The 19658-nt window shown below is 49.2% G+C and overlaps 2 protein-coding genes across 8 annotated transcripts in view; both read left to right on the top strand.

Annotated features, from left to right (window-relative positions):
* The window catches only part of TMEM63B (transmembrane protein 63B), a 74488-nt gene extending 65083 nt beyond the window's left edge, over positions 1-9405 (top strand). For 4 of the 5 annotated variants that reach the window (XM_081905651.1, XM_081905648.1, XM_081905649.1 and 1 more), the window contains 5 exons: positions 679-784; positions 1940-2107; positions 3508-3623; positions 4739-4822; positions 6390-9405. In XM_081905651.1, coding sequence (XP_081761777.1) covers positions 679-784; positions 1940-2107; positions 3508-3623; positions 4739-4822; positions 6390-6557 — 642 coding nt within the window. In that variant the 3' untranslated portion in view covers positions 6558-9405. The remainder of the gene's footprint in view (positions 1-678; positions 785-1939; positions 2108-3507; positions 3624-4738; positions 4823-6389) is intronic. The other variant, XM_081905650.1, reaches the window with a different exon arrangement.
* An 8067-nt stretch (positions 9406-17472) lies between these two features.
* CAPN11 (calpain 11) overlaps positions 17473-19658 on the top strand; it is a 33952-nt gene continuing 31766 nt past the window's right edge. The window contains exon 1 of one of the 3 annotated variants that reach the window (XM_081904713.1): positions 17473-17630. The gene's annotated coding sequence lies outside the window, so the exon portion shown is untranslated. The other 2 variants (XM_081904714.1, XM_081904715.1) reach the window with 2 other exon arrangements.

The raw sequence follows: 19658 nt of genomic DNA, 5'->3' as shown, positions 1-19658 counted from the left end.
GGCTGTCAACCTATCATATTAAATTTATAATATTCTCTTTAGTCAATTCCATAATCAATCCAATTTGCATATGGATTTTAAAAAATTGGTTCTGGGACTAGAAGCATCTTTTTTATTTTAGATTATATATTCATGTATCATAGCAAGCATTATCTTAGGGGAGACATTTTTGCTGCGTGTGAGAGTTTAATTTTAACCTGCCTGCTTAATCAGGGATAATTTTTCTATTCAAAAGGTCTCCCCCTCCTCTCAGTTAATCTTAACGAACTAACGTATTAAATGTTGCAACCCAAATTATATCCTGTAGATCCTTCTGTTGAGCTCCTAGATACTTGAATTTATTTTATTCAGAAAACTTGCACAAGTCTTCCACAATCCGGGCGCAGTCACTATGAAGGCCCTCACTCTCACCCCCACCCCAAATAGCCAGACTCCCAGGCGACCTTAAGCCAAGGCATTGACATACTGAAGTGATTGCCCCTTGGCTGCTTCCATAGCAACTTAGGGAGCCCAACTTCCAGTACCATCTTGGTGTGAGTGCCTCACTGTGAATCTGTGGACAAACGGACTTGTGAAAATCGTGGCTTGTTTTCACACACATCCAGAATATAGTCACGTGGGCTCCTCACTCAGACATTCATGTGTACGCCAACAGGATCTCTGTTTCTTGCCTTTCAGCATCAGGCCTACGAGTTCCAGTTCGGGGCCGCTTATGCCTGGATGATGTGTGTCTTCACTGTGGTAATGACCTACAGTATCACCTGCCCCATCATTGTCCCGTTTGGTAGGTACCACAACATCTCCTTGGACTTCCTTTGCCTAGCACAGACATGGCCAAACTTGGCCCTCCAGATGTTTTGGGACAACAACTCCCATCATCCCTAGCTAACAGTGGTCAGGGATGATGGGAGTTGTAGTCCCAAAACATCTGGAAGGCCAAGTTTGGCCATGCCTGGCCTAGCAGGTTTTTAATACACCAAATACCTAAAGGCAGCAGACATAGATATATTCACAATGGGTTTTGTGTCAATTCACTACAGTGACACCTGGGTGATAACATAGCAACTGACTCTAATCTTGTGATCTGTGGGTTCAAGGTAGCTTGAATGAGATTTGCAAGCTCCCATTTTGTGATTCATTTCCTGCTGGAAGCTTAGGCCAGGTACAGCATTGGGGTTGGCACTGTCGGCCACTTGCCAATGACCTGAGGTCACCCACCATCCAGCTTCCCCTCTGTTTACTTTAGGCAAGTAAGTAACAGAGGCAGCAAGAAAGTCAGTGTAGCCAACAATGCAGACACTGTTTCAGGGAGTGGGACCCTATCTCTGGGACCCCAATGTAGTACTGCTCCAAAAATATCCTATACTGGACCTCCCCAAAGCATTGTGGGAGAATTAAAACAATAGATGTCATGAGTAGTGCTTAATCTGCTGGCTGTACTGGCATTTTTGGTATCTGCCTGCTTCAAGGTAAAGGGAGTAGAGCAGAACTGCTGTCTCCTGGGGCCATTTTGGTAGCTTGTCTACCACCACCTGAGGCAGATTTTCTCTCACTACCACCCAAACAAGGGGTGTTTTTATCAGCTCCACTGCTGCCCAAGGAAGGGACATCATCTGCCACTGCCAAGGGAAGGACTTCATTGCCACTGAAGAGCTTATGTTGTGGGGTCTAATAAGGGCCCCTCCAAAGCTGGCACCAGTCCTGGCTGAAGAATTTGTTTTGGTGACCCAGCAAAGTTGTGGCTAAGTAGGTAATTTTTTCAAGCTTCCTCCATTCCTCCAGAAACAAGGAAGCTGCCAAACGAAGCATTGGTCTCTCATATGTCTGATGCCTATAGAAGCTGTTTAAGAGGCACCTAACAAGTGGAAATAATTAATAAGTAAAGCTGCTGTTCATTCAGCCTTCCAGCTGATTGCTCCATCCCTCCCCATTCTGTTAGGCCTGATGTATATGCTACTGAAGCACCTGGTGGACAGGTACAACCTCTATTACGCCTACCTGCCTGCCAAGCTGGATAAAAAGATCCATTCAGGGGCTGTGAACCAGGTGGTGGCAGCACCTATCCTCTGCCTCTTTTGGCTCCTTTTCTTCTCCACCGTGCGCACAGGTAAGCAGATTCTTTTACGTCAAGTCTGATTTGCTAACGTCTGCCTTTATAATAAATATACAAGGGCTTTCAGTGAGACATTGATGCCCAAGGTTCAAGAAGCATGCTGAGCAGCTGCTCCACAAGCAGTGCAGATGGAACCACCTTCTGATCATTAGAAAGTGCAGTTAAATGAGTTAATTGTGTTAATCTGGAGCAGATATGGGGAACTTGCAAGATCAGGTACGTTCAGTCCCAGGACCCATTTTTAAGTAAAACATGCATTAGGGGACCCATATCTTAATCTTTTACCATATACAGTATTTGCATTGTGGTAGTGCTCCTGTTGTGACCCACTTTGGATCAGGTTGCTCAAGACCAGTGCTCTAGATTTCCCTGGCCATCAGCTCCCATCATCCCTTCCTATTAGCCAAGCTTGCTGTGGATTATGGGAGATGGATTCCAACAAGGTCTGGAGTGGCCATGGGTGGAATTCACTGTGTTGAAGAGATAGCAAAAGCCCTGTGTATCGTCACTGTGATGTTTAAGAGATTGCAGGTGGCAGCTCCATACCATGGAACATGGTCCCAAATGGCCAACTTGAGGGCTTCAAAAGAGGATGAGACAGATTCACAGAGGATAAGGCTATCAATGGCTCCTAGCCATGATGGCTGGGCTCTGCTTTGATGGCCAGAGGTAGTAGTGCTTCTGAATACCGGTTGCTGGAAACCACAGGTGCCAAGAGGGCTGTTGTGTTTGGGTCCTGCTTGTGGACTTTCCACCGGCATTTGGTTGGCCACTGTGAGAACAGGATGCCTGGACTAGATGGTCCAGTAGCCTGACCCAACAGGCTCTTCTTATGTCATAATGTGGCCTGTGAGGGGTGGCCCTCTGGAGTAAAAATAAATAAATATTCCCCACCCCAATCTATTGTTTCTTCATGGGCTACTGCCTCCATTTTGCTCCTTCTGAATGGGAACCTATGACCTGACACAAAGCAATGTCACTTGGAGCCACCTCTGCCCACAAAACGTCACTTCTGTAACATAAGAGCCCACCCTGGCTGTCATGAGGACCTGTGTTGCCACACATAACCATTGTAGAGCCACTCTGGAGTGCCACAACAGATGATAAAGATGAAAGGATCTTCTTTCCCATCTTGGTTACACACACACCCACCCACACACCCCACGATTGCTGTTCAAAATGGTGAATGTTGGGTGAGTGTGGAGAGGGTAGAATGCCTAGCTGAAGGTGGCCATGCTTCAGCAGAGAAGTGGCTTGCCCGGTTCTTTAGGTCAGCTGCTATCATGAGAGAGGACCAAGGCCTAAAGTAAAGCCCCCGGAGCCAAGAGCAAAGGCAGAGAAAAGAGAAGGTATATACTTGGCAACCTTGACAGAGGTTATTTTGCATTCCTCAGGGTTCCTGGCTCTCACGTCCATGTTCACCTTCGTGGTTCTCGTCATCACCATCGTGATCTGCTTGTGTCATGTCTGCTTTGGACACTTCAAATACCTCAGTGCTCACAATTACAAGGTAATTGTAGTGGAATAATAATATAATAATAATAATTTATTATTTATACCCCGCCCATCTGGCTGGGTTTCCCCAGCCACTCTGGGCGGCTTCCAACTGAATATTAAAAACAATGCAGCATTAGACATTAAAAACCTCCCTAAAGAGGGCTGCCTTCAGTTGTCTTTTAAAAGTAAAATAGTTGTTTATTGCCTTGACATCTGCTGGGAGGGCGTTCCACAGGGCAGGCGCCACTACTGAGAAGGCCCTCTGCCTGGTTCCCTGTAACCTCGCAATGAGGGACCCGCCAGAAGGCCCTCGGCCCTGGATCTCAGTGTCCGGGCTGAACGATGGGGGTGGAGATGCTCCTTCAGGTATACTGGGCCGAGGCTGTGGAAGGGCGTTTTCAGGGCAACCAAAAGGCTTGTGTGGTGGCTTCCCCTAAGAACTGCTTCACGTGTTTCCTTAGAGAGATTTGGGAAGGGGGCAGAATCCCAGGCACACCTGTGTTCTTAGTCCGTCTGTTGAAGAGATGGGGAAAGCCCTGTGTACACGCAATTGGAGAAGCGTCCTGCAAGAGGCAGACTCCATTCTGAGATGAAAAAAGACCACCTCCTAATCCCTTGGTTTTTGTCTTGGTCTTCCTGCCCTTGCTGCATGTCTCAGCCACTTTAGGACCTATGTGGGGGCTGGACCAATGCTGTGGTCCCTCCCCACAGGAGGAAAGCCCTGGCAGCGGAAACCAGCCCCTCTCACGGTTCTTCCATTTTCAGGAGCCATGTGAGAAGAAACTGTGAAGAAGTAGCTTCCACAGTGATGCATCTACATGGAACTTGGCCCTTCAAAGTTTTATTGCTGTGGAGGCTCAAAGCTTCTTCCTGCTCCTCTTCCACATGCAGAGCACCTGAAGCCCAGCTCTTGCACATAGCTATCAACGTTTCGCTTTTTTTAAGGGAAATTTCCTTATAGGATTCCTAGCAAGAAAAGGGAAAAGTTGACAGCTATGCTCCTACAGTGATTACAACCACCGGGACCATTCTGGTTGCATCATGTTCCCGCAGGGCAGGCAGGTCCAGAACTGGCAAGCTGCTGACTTTGCTGTTTGGTTTCCTACCATGTATGTTTCTGTCTTCCAGATCGACCACACAGAGGTGGATGCTGTAGATGGGAGGGAGAATGGACGGCCCGCTGCCAGCCACCCGCCAGCTCCAAAATCAGCTGTGAGTCTCCGGCTCCTCCGCTTGCCTTCTGCAACGTCGGATATTCTGTGCCCTCTTATGTCTGAGTTTGGGGAGGAGGAGGAGGAGGAGGAGGAGGAGGAGGGAGAGGCCTTTGCAGATTTCCTATCAGGCCCCCACCTTTTTGGCTGTACACGAGCAGCATCCACGGAGCATGGGCAGAAAACAGGCCTCTCTGTTACTGGCCCTTTATGAGATGATGGACCGGCAACCTCACTCTGCCCCTCCCCCAGTGCTGTTTGTTCACTTTCTGCCTCTGTCTCTCAGCTTGGACAGTGAAGCCAGACTGGTCAGTGCCCCTTTCTCTTCTGCTTTCTGGCTCCTAACGCATCGGCATGCTCTGCAGAAAGAGCTGCGGCTGTCATTTCCCAATGCAAGTTAGTTTTGATTGGGGCGGGAATCTTTAATTCATTCAAGGCTTTGTGAGTCACCCCTTTCCCTGCACCCCAAGTTGCCCGAGGTCCAAACTGTCTGCAGACAAGCACTGTGGAGATGTCAAAGGCTGCAGTCACACCACACAAAAGAGCAGCTCCGGAGCCAAATCCTAAGTATTAGCTTAATTGGGGGCAGGGAGGAAACACACACTGAAAACAAGTGGATTGGTTACCCTAAAAATATAGAAAATAGAGAGAGCCTGTATTATTATCATCCTCATCCATTTAACACAGCATTTTAGTTGTGCCAAAATTATTTACAATCTTTCACTCCAGTCCAGAGTCCCCTGTGTGCTTTGGTGCATGTTCAGAGCTTCTGCATGAGCCAGTTTCTCCTTTTGCTGTACACTGGAGGAAGACAGTCCACTTGCCCATCCTCACCTTGTGTGTGTATGTGTGTGTGGAGCTGCACCGTACATTGAAGTGAATGGTGCTTTACTGGTACACCAGAGCTCTCCTTCCTGTGAACTGAGATGTTCGCCTCTTTTTGCCCTCAAAATGTATCCAGTGAGAGAGAGGTCACAATTCACCTTTTTTACACACGAGGAGCTAAAGCTATCTTGCTGAGACAGACCTATCTGTTGCAGATTTGAATTGCAGCCACAGTATTACCGCGAGGGGTTACTTCTATTCCTAGGGGTGAAAGGCCCCTTGCAATGGGTGGTTTCTGAATAAGGCCTCAGTAGCTCCCTTCAGGCTTGATAGAGGAGGACAGAATCCTTGATGCTAAGGCTCAGGGCAAGGAAACATCAGGCCCAGGCTGTGGAGGATCCTCAGTGCAGGTTTTTGAGGCTTCAGGGCTGTTTTTCCTCTACTGGATGTCTTCATGAAATTAGGGCTGAGTGTTACACCTCAGAAATATTGTCGTACTATTCGAGCCTAAGCTCTGGAGTCACACAGCCCTTTTTCTTCTCCTTCTCCCACCCTCATTTTGCTGTCAAACAACTATTCCACACAATACAATTCTGTGCCAGCATGACTGCTCTTGGGCTCCTGACTGCATGGCACTTACCCATCATGCTCTGCTGCCTGAGTCCCCAGAGAGAGAGGAAGAGGGTGGGGGGCTAACTGGTCCATTGTTTTATTCTTCTCTTCTTTTTATACCGGCTCTGCAGCAGAAGTACATTGCCCAAGTGCTGCAAGATTCTTCACCTGAGGGCGACGTGGCAGAGTCTGAAGAACAGGGGTCCCAGGACGAGGAGCTCATCAACCCCAACGGCATAAACGATACAGATTTCCAGTCGTGCGAGGACAGCCTGATAGAAAACGAGATCCATCATTAGGGGCGCTGGAATGCAAGAGGGGGCAGGGGGAGTCCTGTGAGCTGACGAGGCTGCTGGGCACCGGTTGTATATGTGTGCGTGAGAGGGAGTGAAAAGCTGTGTATGTGTGAGAGAGGGAGCGAGACCAAGGAAGCGGAAGAGAAGGCAGCACGAGACGAGACAGGTGGCATCCATTCCTCTTTCCTACCTACCTGGCTGCTGCATTATTGCTCCTTCCAAGATGGGGAGAGAGAACCTGTCCCGTTGCTCTCTCTGTATTCTTCTCTCTCTCTCCCTCTCTCTCTCTCCACCCTTTAGTATGGGAGGAGGATTTCTCTTACAAGCTGCCTACCCTGAGCTCCATCTGAAACACCCTACAAACCCAAGATGGAGCAGAGGAAATGGCCTGCCTCTTTGCTCCATTGTGGCCGGGATGGGGAGCAAAAGGAAGGTGCAGCAGAAACCAGGCGAAAGATTCTCCCCCTTCCCCTTTTCCCTGCTCCCCTGTCTAGAATCATGAACACTAATAATGTATTAGGTCTGAAAGCGAACTGAGCTTTAATCAAGGCACTGAGTTTCCAAACGAAGAGTCGAGTGGCTTTGAACCTGGCTGGGATCAGGGATTCCAGCCAAGCGGAGCCGTTTCGTTTTTTTAAAAAAAAATCTGTGTGTAAATCGCCCTCCATGCCTGTGCATCAGTAAGCATTTCATCTCTGGTGCCCGAGGCATGGCCCTATGACGACTGCGGTCTCGGCCAGCCCTTTCCACTCTGTCTCTCCAGGGATGGCTGCCAGAGCGTGGTCTCAGAGCCAGAGGGATGCTGTGTGCAGGAAAGGGCCCCTGCTACCAGGAATGCTCCTCGATGAAAGCCGCAACTGGAGAGTGCCACCCAGCAGCAGAGGCTGCCCCCGGGCAGCTGCTTGGGGCAAACGCAGCTCCAGTAGCAAGAGAGCCCCCTTGCAGGGCAAGGGGAGCGCAGGGGGGTTGGCAAGGAAGATTGTCCCAGGCAGGCTGGCGGTACTTCCCTTTTCTTCCCTCCCCGCTCACAACTCAGACAATGATGGTAGTCCATGTTAAGTGAGAGCCAAGGGTCTTGAAGCAGAGGTGCCGTGATTTGGGCTCTGCAGCATTTTTTTGCACTTTTGTTTTATCTTCAAAACTGACTAAAACCCAAGCCGCCCTCTTGCCCGATCTAATTTTTAGGGAGGCAGAGGAGGGAAAGATGGGTTGGTTTCCTGAAGACTGCTAGAGGGGGCAAGACCACAGGATCCCGGGCGCCGTGAGGCTTCTGAGCTGGTCCAGCTGTGCCCCGGGTCCTTGCTTTTGAAGCCTCTCATGCATTTTTAGTAACCGGCAAATCGGCTCCTGTTTGATCAGGCTCCCTCACCCCAGCCCCGCTGCCTTGCATGTGACTCCAAGGAACTGCCTTATGACTCAAGGTGTCGCTGCCTCCTGAGCTTTCCTTTTCAAAGGGTTGCAAGAGAACCTTCCATCCCACCCATTGCATCATTTGCACAGAAGGTTGGGGTTGCCCAACTCATAGGGCTCTTTTGTTTTTGTTTTGTGCTTCTGTAAGATTGGCATGAGCCAAAGGGTGGCACGGAATCTATTTCTGTGAGCACGTCAAAATCTATTCGGAAAGGTATTTACAGCCTTGGATGGATTGGGCAAATAGAAGGGATACAGGTGGAGCCAGGAATGGCCTTTGGGGTTGTTTTGGGGGATGTGGGGAAGCAACAAATCCCCTTTCACTCTTGGCGAGTCTTGCCTTCAGCTGGGGACACTGGGCCTTTTGTCTAGGTTGAGTTGGTTCTTATTCTTGAGCTGAGTATCTGCACCAGACCCATTTCCCAAAACACCCAAATGAAAAGCCACACACAAAAGAAGGCTATTTATCTGTCTTAAATTTTCCATTCCCTTCGTCTCCACAACACTGTCCCTCACCTGCCGTAAGCAGTCCTTGAGGGATGCTGCCAGTGTTACACAGAAGCAGAGACCAACCCTCCCTTCAAAGAGGAAGTGGGTGCAATTTGCTGTCTTTGTTCTTCCAGCCTGAAGCGTTTTCAAAGATGGGGCTAAATGTCTCGATTGCTTTTAACACTGGGCAGGGCTGGGGGGGGGGGCTGATCCACCTCCATGGGAGAAAACAAGAGAGCTGAAGCGCAGGAACACAAGATGCCGTCACAATTGTTCAAAGTCACGGACAGTCACAAGTGCAACCAAGAGAAGCCCTTTGCTTCCCGCTTCTTGACTTGGGGACCCCAGAAAACGGGGAGAAGGAGCTGGACTTTGTAATCCCTTCTGGGAGGAGACACATGAGTTTGAGGAGGAGCCCAGTTCACCCTTGGGAGCTGGGCCATAGCTTGGGGGGGGGAGTGTCCAGGAGTTGGGGGGAGGGGGGGAGGAGCCTGTGTTCAAAGTGACCCTTATTCCTCCCCCACCATGATCATCACCGCCGCCACACTGCTGCTGGAATGCATGTGGGTTTTATTTTAATTGTTTAAGGATGTTTTTCTTGGATACTGTCTAGAAATAGTATGTGTTCCATGCCAGGGTTTCCTGTCCACACCTGTACTGGTCCCTTGGCACCATATTCCTAAGCCCAGCCACCACTGCCCTATCTGCATCGGCCCCACAACCTCAACTTGGGATGACTGGGACGGCCCTGGGATCTCCCTGTACATACAGCTGCAGCGCAGGGCTGGCCTATGCTGGTGATGGGTGGATGTGTTGGGTACGGACCACTGGTGCCCCCCCTTGCAGGGAGCTGTGTTCTAACTGGCACTGTGTCTGTGTAGAGATGTGTATAATACCCTGTATATATTTGTGTAAAAAAAAGGAGAAGAAAAAAAAACAGGAACTTATCATATTTCTAGTCTCTGTGTGTGTGTATTTGGGGAGTGGTGTAACGGGGATGGGGAGGGGGGGGAGAGACCAGCCTGCTGCTTGGGGGAAAATGAATGCTAGCATATAATATCAGAATTCGAGGTGTGTTTACATTCCCATTTACTGTGGCTGGTGATTTATCTTTTTCCACAAAGTCTTCAAGAATAGCATCATCTGGATGGAAAAGAAGATATACAAAATTCTTTAAGTGGAGGGTCACTGTAGATCTTTACAAAGCAAAAAGGGGCACCTGAATGCTGTTAAGTTATAATTAGCCATGTTTTAAGTGAAGCAGGTTGATTAATTGGGAGAAATCTGCCCCAAATTTTGGGAGGGGAGACATCATAGAAACATGGGAAGCTGCCTTATAACAAGTCAAGTCAGAATTTTCTGCAACAGTAGTGGGGAACCTGCAGCCCATAGGACTACTTAAGTCCACCAGGCCTTGCCACTTGATTTGTGCTGTGGTTTGGTTCAAATCATGCCCATGTTTCTATCTCCTGACGACTTCATGACAGGTAAACCTGTCACGATGTCATCAGGAGATAGAAACATGGAAGAACCAGAAGCATGCTCTGCTCTTCAGAGGAAGACATTTCCTTGGCAGCCTCAGCTTGACTTCAAGCCATGGTTGCCGCTACAAAACTGGAGGGTGCTCCCAATTCTTCCATTTGATCCCGAGGTTTACTGCTGGAAGCAGGCCCATGGGTGCAGCAGAAGGGTTGCTATGCCAAATAAACACTTCTCTTTCTTTGCCTTCTCTGGGCATCTGTCTACTACAACCCTAATGACAGAACATATATCCACCATTTAATTTAAAGAATGGAGCAGGCACCTTGCATCTAGAAAAGTTTATCTGCCACAGTGTTGATGAGCTTGACCAGGACTTCCCAGGGTGTGGAAATCTTTTGTGCCCATCTCCATGTCTCAGCCTGTCAGTCACTTGGTGCTACAAACTACTGTAGAGTGCTCTGTGCGGTGCAACCCTTGAGTTGGTTCGGAAGCTGCAGCAGAATTCTACAGCCGGGATGGCTGCTACTATCCAAGGTCTATTAGTTTAGAAAGCCTTAAAGAATATAAAGCCCTTAACAACTTGGGACCAGTGTACCAACAAGATCGCCTTGCCCGCTAGACCGCTTCAATTGGCGGGCACCACATAACACCCATTCCACACTTGTAGGAACCTGATTGTTTAGTATGACAGCAACTCCACTTTGGAACTCCCTGCCTATTGAGGTCAAGCAGTACTTCACTGTGAAGGGACGCAGGTGGCGCTGTGGGTTAAAGCCTCAGCGCCTAGGACTTGCCGATCAAAAGGTCGGTGGTTCGAATCCCTGCGGCGGGGTGCGCTCCCGCTGCTCGGTCCCAGCGCCTGCCAACCTAGCAGTTCGAAAGCACCTCCGGGTGCAAGTAGATAAATAGGGACCGCTTACCAACGGGAAGGTAAACGGTGTTTCCGTGTGCGTCTCTGGCTCGCCAGAGCAGCGATGTGACGCTGGCCACGTGACCCGGAAGTGTCTCCGGACAGCGCTGGCCCCTGGCCTCTTAAGTGAGATGGGCGCACAACCCCAGAGTCTGTCAAGACTGGCCCGTACGGGCAGGGGTACCTTTACCTTTACCTAGTACTTCACTGTACTCTTTCTGGCAGCTGCTAAAAGCATTCCTGTTTAGGCAGCCCACTCAGATGTTTAGCAAGTCAAGGTAATTTTAAATCTGTTTTTAGTATTTTAGCTTTTGTATGTTTTTAAGTGTGGCTCAAAAATTTTTGTGTTTTTTTTTTTAGTTTTTTGTTTTGTTTTAACAATCAAGTCATGTAAAGAAAGAAAGAAAGAAAGAAAGAAAGAAAGAAAGAAAGAAAGAAAGAAAGAAAGAAAGAAAGAAAGAAAGAAAGAAAGAAAGAAAGAAAGAAAGATAGAAAGATAGATCTGGGGCCAATGAGCAGGATACTTCAACGACTAACAGCCTACCACTCTGAAAGTTGCAGAGCAATGAAGCCACAATAAAATGAGTAAAGCGAATCGCGAAAGGATTTTGCTTATAAAAATACCCATTGAAACAGCAATGTATTTTAACTATCGAGGGAGCCATACTTACCGTATGCCCGCCTCTGTAGGCGCATCCCGGACTAAGTAATGCCCGAGATGCGCCAACAGAGGGAGCTCGCGAGTTTCGAAAAACTGATACGTTTCGCCAAGAGTCGAAGCTCCGGTCCCGTTTGCCCACCGAGACCCCGCAGCCTGGGCGGGGCGGCGGCTTTTTAGGGGCCCAACCAGAAGCTGGTTACGGGCCAATCGAGTAAAACTTGCGGAGTCACTGCAGCTCTTGCGCCGCACGCTGAGTCATGGCGGGGGCGGCAAGCGGCAAATTCTACAATTAAAGGCGCTGGGTCTCCAGCTCGCCCGGCAAGCCAAGCTTCTCTTGCCCGCCCCAAACTGAGCACGGAAGCTCTCCAAACCGAGCCGGAGGGGCGAGTGATCTTTTCGAGGGTTCATCTCATTGGCGAGGAAAAGGCACTTTGCACATGCCTCGCTCGGAGCCGCTGCCACGTTACTCCAAGCATCTCAGCCCCCACCACTGCGGGAAACTAGTTCCGGGGCTAAGCCCGAGACGCAACGAAGCCCTGAGTGGCAGCTGCTTCCCCGCCCCGTCGGTCTGGGCGCGGCCAGCATAGCTGAGGCCTGACTCAGAGAGCGGGGCTGCGGCTCCAGAAAGACGCAGTGGATCCGGGCCTTTGACTAGGAGGGGGAGGCGGGCTCTCAGACGCCGAAGTTTGTTGCTTCCGGGCTTATTAGCTCATGGTTTGCCTTCGACGTGCCCCCCAAAAGACACGCACACCCATCTGAAATGCGGACTAACCGAAGTGCAATCTCTGTACAACTGCCCACTGTGCCCATAAAGCAACACAATGCACACATGCAATTGTCATTGTTTCTGAAAAGATACTTAAGTTTGTTCGAGCTTTGTTGCTTTGCCACATATATACCCTCAAAGGGAGTTAGTGAAAAGATACTTCTATGTAACTCTTGACTTGCCACTTTATGAACAAGATTCTCAATTTCCTGCAAGTTGCACAGAATGTAGTACAGTAATGTACTCTGGAAGTATGTACTTGATTCTGACCAAACTAGCATTGGTTGCCAGAAATGAAATACAGTGGTACCTCGGGTTAAGTACTTAATTCGTTCCAGATGTCTGTACTTAACCTGAAACTGTTCTTAACATGAAGCACCACTTTAGCTAATGGGGCTCCCGCTGCCGCCGCGCCGCCAGAGCACGATTTCTGTTATCATCCTGAAGCAAAGTTCTTAACCTGAAGCACTATTTCTGGGTTAGCGGAGTGTGTAACCTGAAGCGTATGTAACCCGAAGCATATGTAAATCGAGGTACCACTGTATTTATCTAGCCCAGTTTTGTCAGCCCAGCTCCTCAGGGTTTCAGGTGGGGGGCACTCCCAGTTCTGCCTGGAAATGCCAATGTATGTTCTCTAACCACCAACCCACAACCCTTCCCCTGATGTCCTCCTCACCAGCCCTCTGAGCACACCATTCCCCTTTCCTTTCAAGGGTGGCAGGAGGAGGGGGTTGCATTAGACTTGCCTTACATATACTCAAGTCACATCTGTGGCTTTTCCATGTGGAGCTCCTCCACATGCCAGTGCCAACATGAATGGATGCATGCATGAAGCAAGCCGTAGCATTGTTACCACCCATCAAGCACAGACACAGCAGACAACTGTTATTAATTACCCCATGCTTCCACCAAGCAATTTGGGGCCCCTCATTTTATCCTTGCAATAAGCCTGTGAGGTAGGTGCAGCCTTTCTCAACCTGTGGGTCCCCAGATGTTGTTGAACTACAACTCCCATCACCCCTAGCTACCAAGGCCAGAGCTCAGGGGTGATGGGAGTTGTAGTCCAACAACATCTGGGGACCCACAGGTTGAGAGCCGCTGGAGGGATGTTGACAGGTGGCCCATGGTCACCCAGAAAACTTCAAGCAGGAGGGATTTGAATCCACATCTCAGTTCTAGACCGACACTAAACAACACGGCTATACTTTATGGTATTATAGTAACAAACTTGGGTGCTGAGTGTATGTAGCCAAAACAGGGCTACCTCTGAAAAGAAGGAAGTACAGGTGCAATAGAATAATAGAATTGGACAGCTGGAAGATACCCTAAGGGTCACCTGGTCCAACCCCCTGCAATGCAGGAATCTCAACATGCAGCCCCCCATCCAGTTTGAATCATACCAGGCCCTGCTTACCTTTGCAAATGTGCTAGAAGTTTTATTGCTGTGCCACTAGAAGCTGTCTGTTGTCCCATCTAACTCAGTATGGTCTTTGTTGATTGGCAGCAGTTCTCCAGGGTTTCAGACAGCATTCTCTGCTAGTCCTACCTGGAGATGCCTGGAATTGAACCTTGGAACTTCTACATCGAGAGCAGATTCTCCACCGCTAAGCCATGGTCCTTCCACACAGTCAGCATGCTCAGAAGAACCTGAGTGTTTGCAGAATTTTTCTAAAAAAGAGGGGGAAAGGCAAAAGCCCCTTGTGGTTTATTGTCAGTGTTTACATTGCATGTTACATTGTTGGCACTTGGTGGTAATATCAGTGGCTATACCTGCTTAGTCGAAAGAAACCACGGAGTGCAAATTGTTAGATGCAATGCAGCACATAGTAAGTCACACCTAGCCAAAACTAGAAGCGTAGCATGTGAGCAAAAATGGATGACCAGAGAGGAAAAAATTGCCCTACCCTGCAGGATAAACATACCTCTGAGAAGCCACCTGCCTCTCTCTCCTTTCCAGTTGCTACCCGCTCCTGTTACCTTGTCATCTCTATTGTGCTTGTTACCAGGCACTGTGTATTGATCTGCTCAAAGACGACATGGAAAACAAATAAAATGGAAGATTCAGGTGAGCTTAAACAAATAGGGGAGGGAGAGGTCCCAAGCCACTCTCACCCAGCCACATTTCTCGGTGCTGCCTTCCCCAGCTCACGCAGCAGCACCCTGCCTGGACATTCCTCTTGGGCATGACTTAGTACCACAGGCCAGCACAGCATCCCTCTGTTCACACCCAGCCAGACATGCTGCCAGGGATTTTTTACAGTCCAATAAAGACATGTATGCATCCAAACAGTGTAATGAATACTGCCTGGGTATGCACACACAACTGCAATAACATATACATTGTAAATCCAGCGGGGATGACAACAGTGAAAAGACAAGGGACATAAATGTTGTGCTTATTCCATTTTAAAGAAGAGACATGCACTGAGATTGCAGTCCCATGCACATTCCCTGGGAGGACTAGGTCCCACTGCATATTTGCAGGGACGCGGACTTATAAAAAATATTGGGGGGGCCCGGGAAAGCTCATGAATAATAAATAAGCTCATGAATATGCAAATAAAGTGGCGCCGCCTCCTCGTGAGCGAATAGGGGAGAGCGTGCTGCGCCTATTAATCAGCTCCAAAGGAAATTGGGTGGAGCTTTTGCTCGGGAGGGAGGGCAGGAGGCATGCAGCCCGCCCCTCCCTGTGCATTTTGGGCTGGGGGAGGGGCGGCGATGGCGCTCTGCTGGAGGGGCGCCGGAGATTATTGGGGGGGCGGAGCCCCCCCAAACGAATTTTTGAGGGGGCTCGGGCCCCCTCAAGCCCCATGCAGTCGGCGCCTATGCATATTTGCCAAGATCCCTTCTAAGCAAGAAGATTGGCAGCATGACTATCTACAGGTAAATTGTCATTTTAAAGCACATTGTTCCTCTCTGTGACACTCCCATTGCTCAACCATTATCTCAGCTCTCATAGGGTCTCAGTTGTGTTCAGATGGACTAAAGGGCTTCAAGGCCAAAACAGGCTATGTACACATGTGGGGTTTGAAATGCACAGGGCTCTTTTTTGCGGAGTTTTTGTATGTAAGTGCTTTGCAGTTGTACATATACACTAACATTTCCTAAATCGGGAGTTACTATCCATGCTGTCTGTACATACAAGTGGATGAAGAAGAAGAGAAGAGTTTGGATTTGATATTCCACTTTATCACTACCCAAAGGAGTCTCAAAGCGGCTAACATTCTCCTTTCCCTTCCTCCCCCACAACAAACACTCTGTGAGGTGAGTGAGGCTGAGAGAATTCAGAGAAGTGTGACTAGCCCAAGGTCACCCAGCAGCGGCATGTGGAGGAGCGGAGATGTGAACCAGGTTCACCAGATTATGAGTCTACCACTCTTAACTACTACACCACACTGGCTCTCACTGGATGAGTTTACGAAGCGAAGTGCATCAATCTTTTATTCTGTGCTCTACTCAGTTAGTCTACCCATCCACCATAAGCACTGGCAGAAACCAAGTAACACCTCATCACACCTGTGACCGTGCAGTTCTTCAATCAGTGTATCACCCCCCAAATGAGCCTGTATTCAGCACTGTACGCACATTAACACGCAATGTGTACATGCCCCAGGAAAAGCCTCTCTGGCTTGAATGGAGGTCAAACGTTTAGAAGGAAGGCCTGGCTATTAGGGTAGCAGCAGACAAAAGTCTTAAATCAGAGGGTGTAAAGATTAATAAGAACACTCATTCATATTTCAAGATAGGAGAAATTCTCAGCAAGGTTGAAATGCCCATTCTTGGTTACATTCAAGATCAAAGGGTGGGCAGTGCATTTTAACCTCATAGAAATGTTTATTTATTTCTTTGATAAAATGTATACAGTGCTTGGTTGTGGAAAAAAACTCAAAACAGTTGTCAACAAATTCCAAACATCATCCTCATCCTCATCATTTATGGAGTGCCATCAGTGTGCAGTATTTAAGGACAGGTCCCTGGCCCTAAGGAGCTTACAATACAAGCATTGACACAGGGGAAGAAGGGAGCTCAGGAAGGAAAGGGGGGAATTAAAAGCGGAAGTAAAGAGGGAAAGAATGTGCAGTTGGTTCAGTTAATACATGCCTGGGTTTGGTTACAAGGTTATTTATTAATATTGCTGCTGCTGCTGCTGGGGGTCATTTTGCATACACTTAAACTGATTGCCACAGACTCTTTGCACTCCATTGCCATTTAGTCTTGACATTCCCGCCACTGCTTCCATCGCTGTGTACCTAACCACTCTGTGCATCTGATGAAGTGGAGCCTAGTTCACCAAAGTAAATAAGTTAGCATTTTTGGTTGCTGTTTTTGCTGCAGCACAGACAAAACTAACCACACAGAAATAATAATGAATTATTATCAGCATCACCACTTGTATGCTGCCTTTCAAGGTAAAACCTCTGGAGGCGGCTCACAACATACCGAAGCCATAAAACTCATCAGAATCTGACATAAACCCACAATCTATGCTAACCAAACAGGAACACATCCAAATATCTTATCCTGACAGCAGTCTGAAACAGCACAATAAATTACATATCAATCCTAGTAACTAAAAATAAGATATGGAAAACACCCACTTCCTTATTTTTCAGCAGAGATTTGTGCTGTTAGCCTGCCGATAGAAACTGTTCAATATGATAGAACCAGTGACTTGGGACAGGACAGGAGGGCAGTGGGAAGGACAGGAACTTATGAGGATGAGATCTGAGATAAAAGAGGAGCGAAGCCTCCCTTCCTGAAATTGCACCCTACGGGTGTGAGGCGCCCAAGGTCAATATCACACAACTTCAGGCTCCCCCAAATCTCTATCACCAACCGATGATGATGATCTTTGGGGGTCCCGGGCATAGAGGCCCCTCGCGTATAATTGTCCTGTCCCGCTCCTTGGGCCAAAGAGAGCCCGAGAATGACGGCAGGCTAACTCTCGCACTTTTCCAGGGCAGGTTTACGATGCCTTGCACCGGACGGTCGGGGTGGGGCCGGGGGTCAGCTACGGCGTTTGCCCGGGGCAATCAAAGATCGGCTTTGCTTTGGCCCCTTCGAGGGGCTTTTGTTCCGCACATGACGGAATAAGCGGGAAGGGACCCCGAGCCGGATTTGTGCGGCGCCTTTAACTCCTCCGCCCTTGCCCCGCCCGCCCAGGCTCAATCTGAGCCGCCGCCGCCGCCGCCGCGTGCACATCCTGCCAGGCCAAACCCCACCTTCTCCGCGCGGAGCCTGGAGGGCGGCTGCCGAGCTCCGACCGTGCCTGGCCGATGAGCAAGTAGCAGGGCGTGGGGAGGTGCCCGCCTGCCCGAGGAGGGAGCGGACCAGAAGCGGAACTCCGGCCTGGCAGAAGTAAGTGGCTCTGGGCGCTGGAGATTTCCTGCAATCCGATTAGGAGTTGCTAATTCCAGCCCCTCCCGCTGCTGGCAGCAGGGCCTCGGGACCCCCCCCCCCGGCGCCGCCACCAGCCCTGCCCCGAACTTTCCGGCACCAGGCCAGGTAAGCGACTAGCCGGGGGGAGAATTTGGCGTCTCCATTACTTGCAAGAACTTGGAGGAAGCCAGGGAGATCTTACTTGCTTTTTAGTTCAGGGGGAGGAGGGGTTTTTGGGGGGCTCCCTTTCTGTCCTTAGTTAAGGGTCGAAGAATGTCTAGGGGAGCAGGGACCTTCTCTTAAATGCTGTCTGTTAAAAGGGTCCTGGGGGGAAAGGGATACTCGATCTACCTCAAATCTCCGATCCAGCATTTTATACCTTGTATGTATGGCTGGAAGCCGATCTGGGTGGGCGCCAACTTATGTGTAACGCTCTGCGCGGCCTGGGCTGGGCCAAGCCAGAAGGAACAAGCAGGATCAGCCTGGGACTCTGGAAGGGGAAGGCGCATTTCTTGGAGGATCCCTTTAAAGCCACTGGCTAACCTCCCTGGGGATGCCCTCCCTACACCCCTTGCGGAGCCATGCGCTTCTCCAGCAAGCTTGTGCAGTGAAATGCCGGGTCTAGAGAGAATGATCAAACGCTGCTTATCTCCTATCTGATTTTTCCCCGGTGTACCTTCTTTTTTGGGAATGAAGCCAAGCAACAGGCCTGGGAAGAGCATCCTGTCTGCACCGACATATTACTGAACAATTGGGAGAATGAGCCTGTGCTTTGTAGCACAAAGCAGAATTATTAGCATTCTGGGCTTAGTAGTTGGGTTTGTATTCAGGACAGGGTCATAGCAGGGATAGTCAATGTTGTGCCTCCCACATGTTGGACTGCAGCTCCTAAAACCCCTGACCAGTGCCCATGCTGGTTGGGGCTGATGGGAGTTGGGAGTCCAACATCATCTGGGAGCAGGGCCGACCGAAGGTATTTTGGCTCCTGAGGCGAGCCAGAAAACGGCACCCCACTCCCTCCAGGGAAGAAGGGGTGTGTGAAGATCTACATCAGGAGCAAGGGGAGGAGTAAATATCTACATTGGGATCTGCTGCTCCTGTGGATTTGCCACCCAAGGCAGTTGCTTCACCTTGCCTCATGAGTGGACTGGCCCTGTCTGGAAGATGTCATGTCAAGACGCCTCCTTGCTGTTTTTAATTTATGTTGACTGTGCACTTCAGGAGGTGAAGCACTGCTGAGGTCTCTCTGGGACCCCCTCTCTATATTGCACATAAGAGCACCCACGTTTTTCATCTGTATTGATGATAAAAACATAAGAAGAGCTCTGCTGGATTATCCCAAAGGCCCATCTGGTCCACCATCCCGTTCTTACAGTGGCCAACCAGGTACCTGTGGGAAGCCCCTAAACTAGCATTTGAAGCACTAAACTAGTATTGGAGACCTAAAAGTGTAATGAAGTTAATAGCTCTTGCTTTGTTTACTTATTTCTACAAGCAGAGAGCCTTTCATTTCTAAAGCCAACCACTAGCCTCTAATCTGGCCAGTTTAAGATGTCCTAATAGCCACTGTTGACTTATGTCATAGTTATGCCCTATATAAACAACTAAATACGTGCTTGAAGTATCAGTGGAAAAAACTCACTCTACTCCTTGGACTGTGCATCTAGGCATCCAAAACTGGTCACTTTTTATGGACTTGGAGGCAGTGGTTCATGACTAATAGTTTCTCTTTGGTAGATAGAGCCCAAGGCCAGGGTCTTCCACTGTTGTGTAGGAGCACACACAGGATGGCCATGCTAAATTGTAGTCTGTTTTTTCTTACAGTCAATACAGATTCCCAGTATCTGTTGGGTTTCCATGGAGTTCTGCCGCCTGACCCAGCTAAACTAGCGTCTTCCTGCCCTACTTCTCAGGGCTGGAGTATAGGACTACAGTTCCCAACAGATCCAGACATGTTGGGAACTGCAGTCCAAGAACATCTACATGTCACCATATTTGTTCCCCCCA

This window comes from Podarcis melisellensis (genome assembly GCF_964234715.1).
Source record: "Podarcis melisellensis genome assembly, chromosome: 3".
Lineage (NCBI taxonomy): Eukaryota > Metazoa > Chordata > Lepidosauria > Squamata > Lacertidae > Podarcis > Podarcis melisellensis.
The sequence above is the reverse complement of the archived record's forward strand: the minus strand, read 5'-3'. Positions and strand labels throughout refer to the sequence as shown.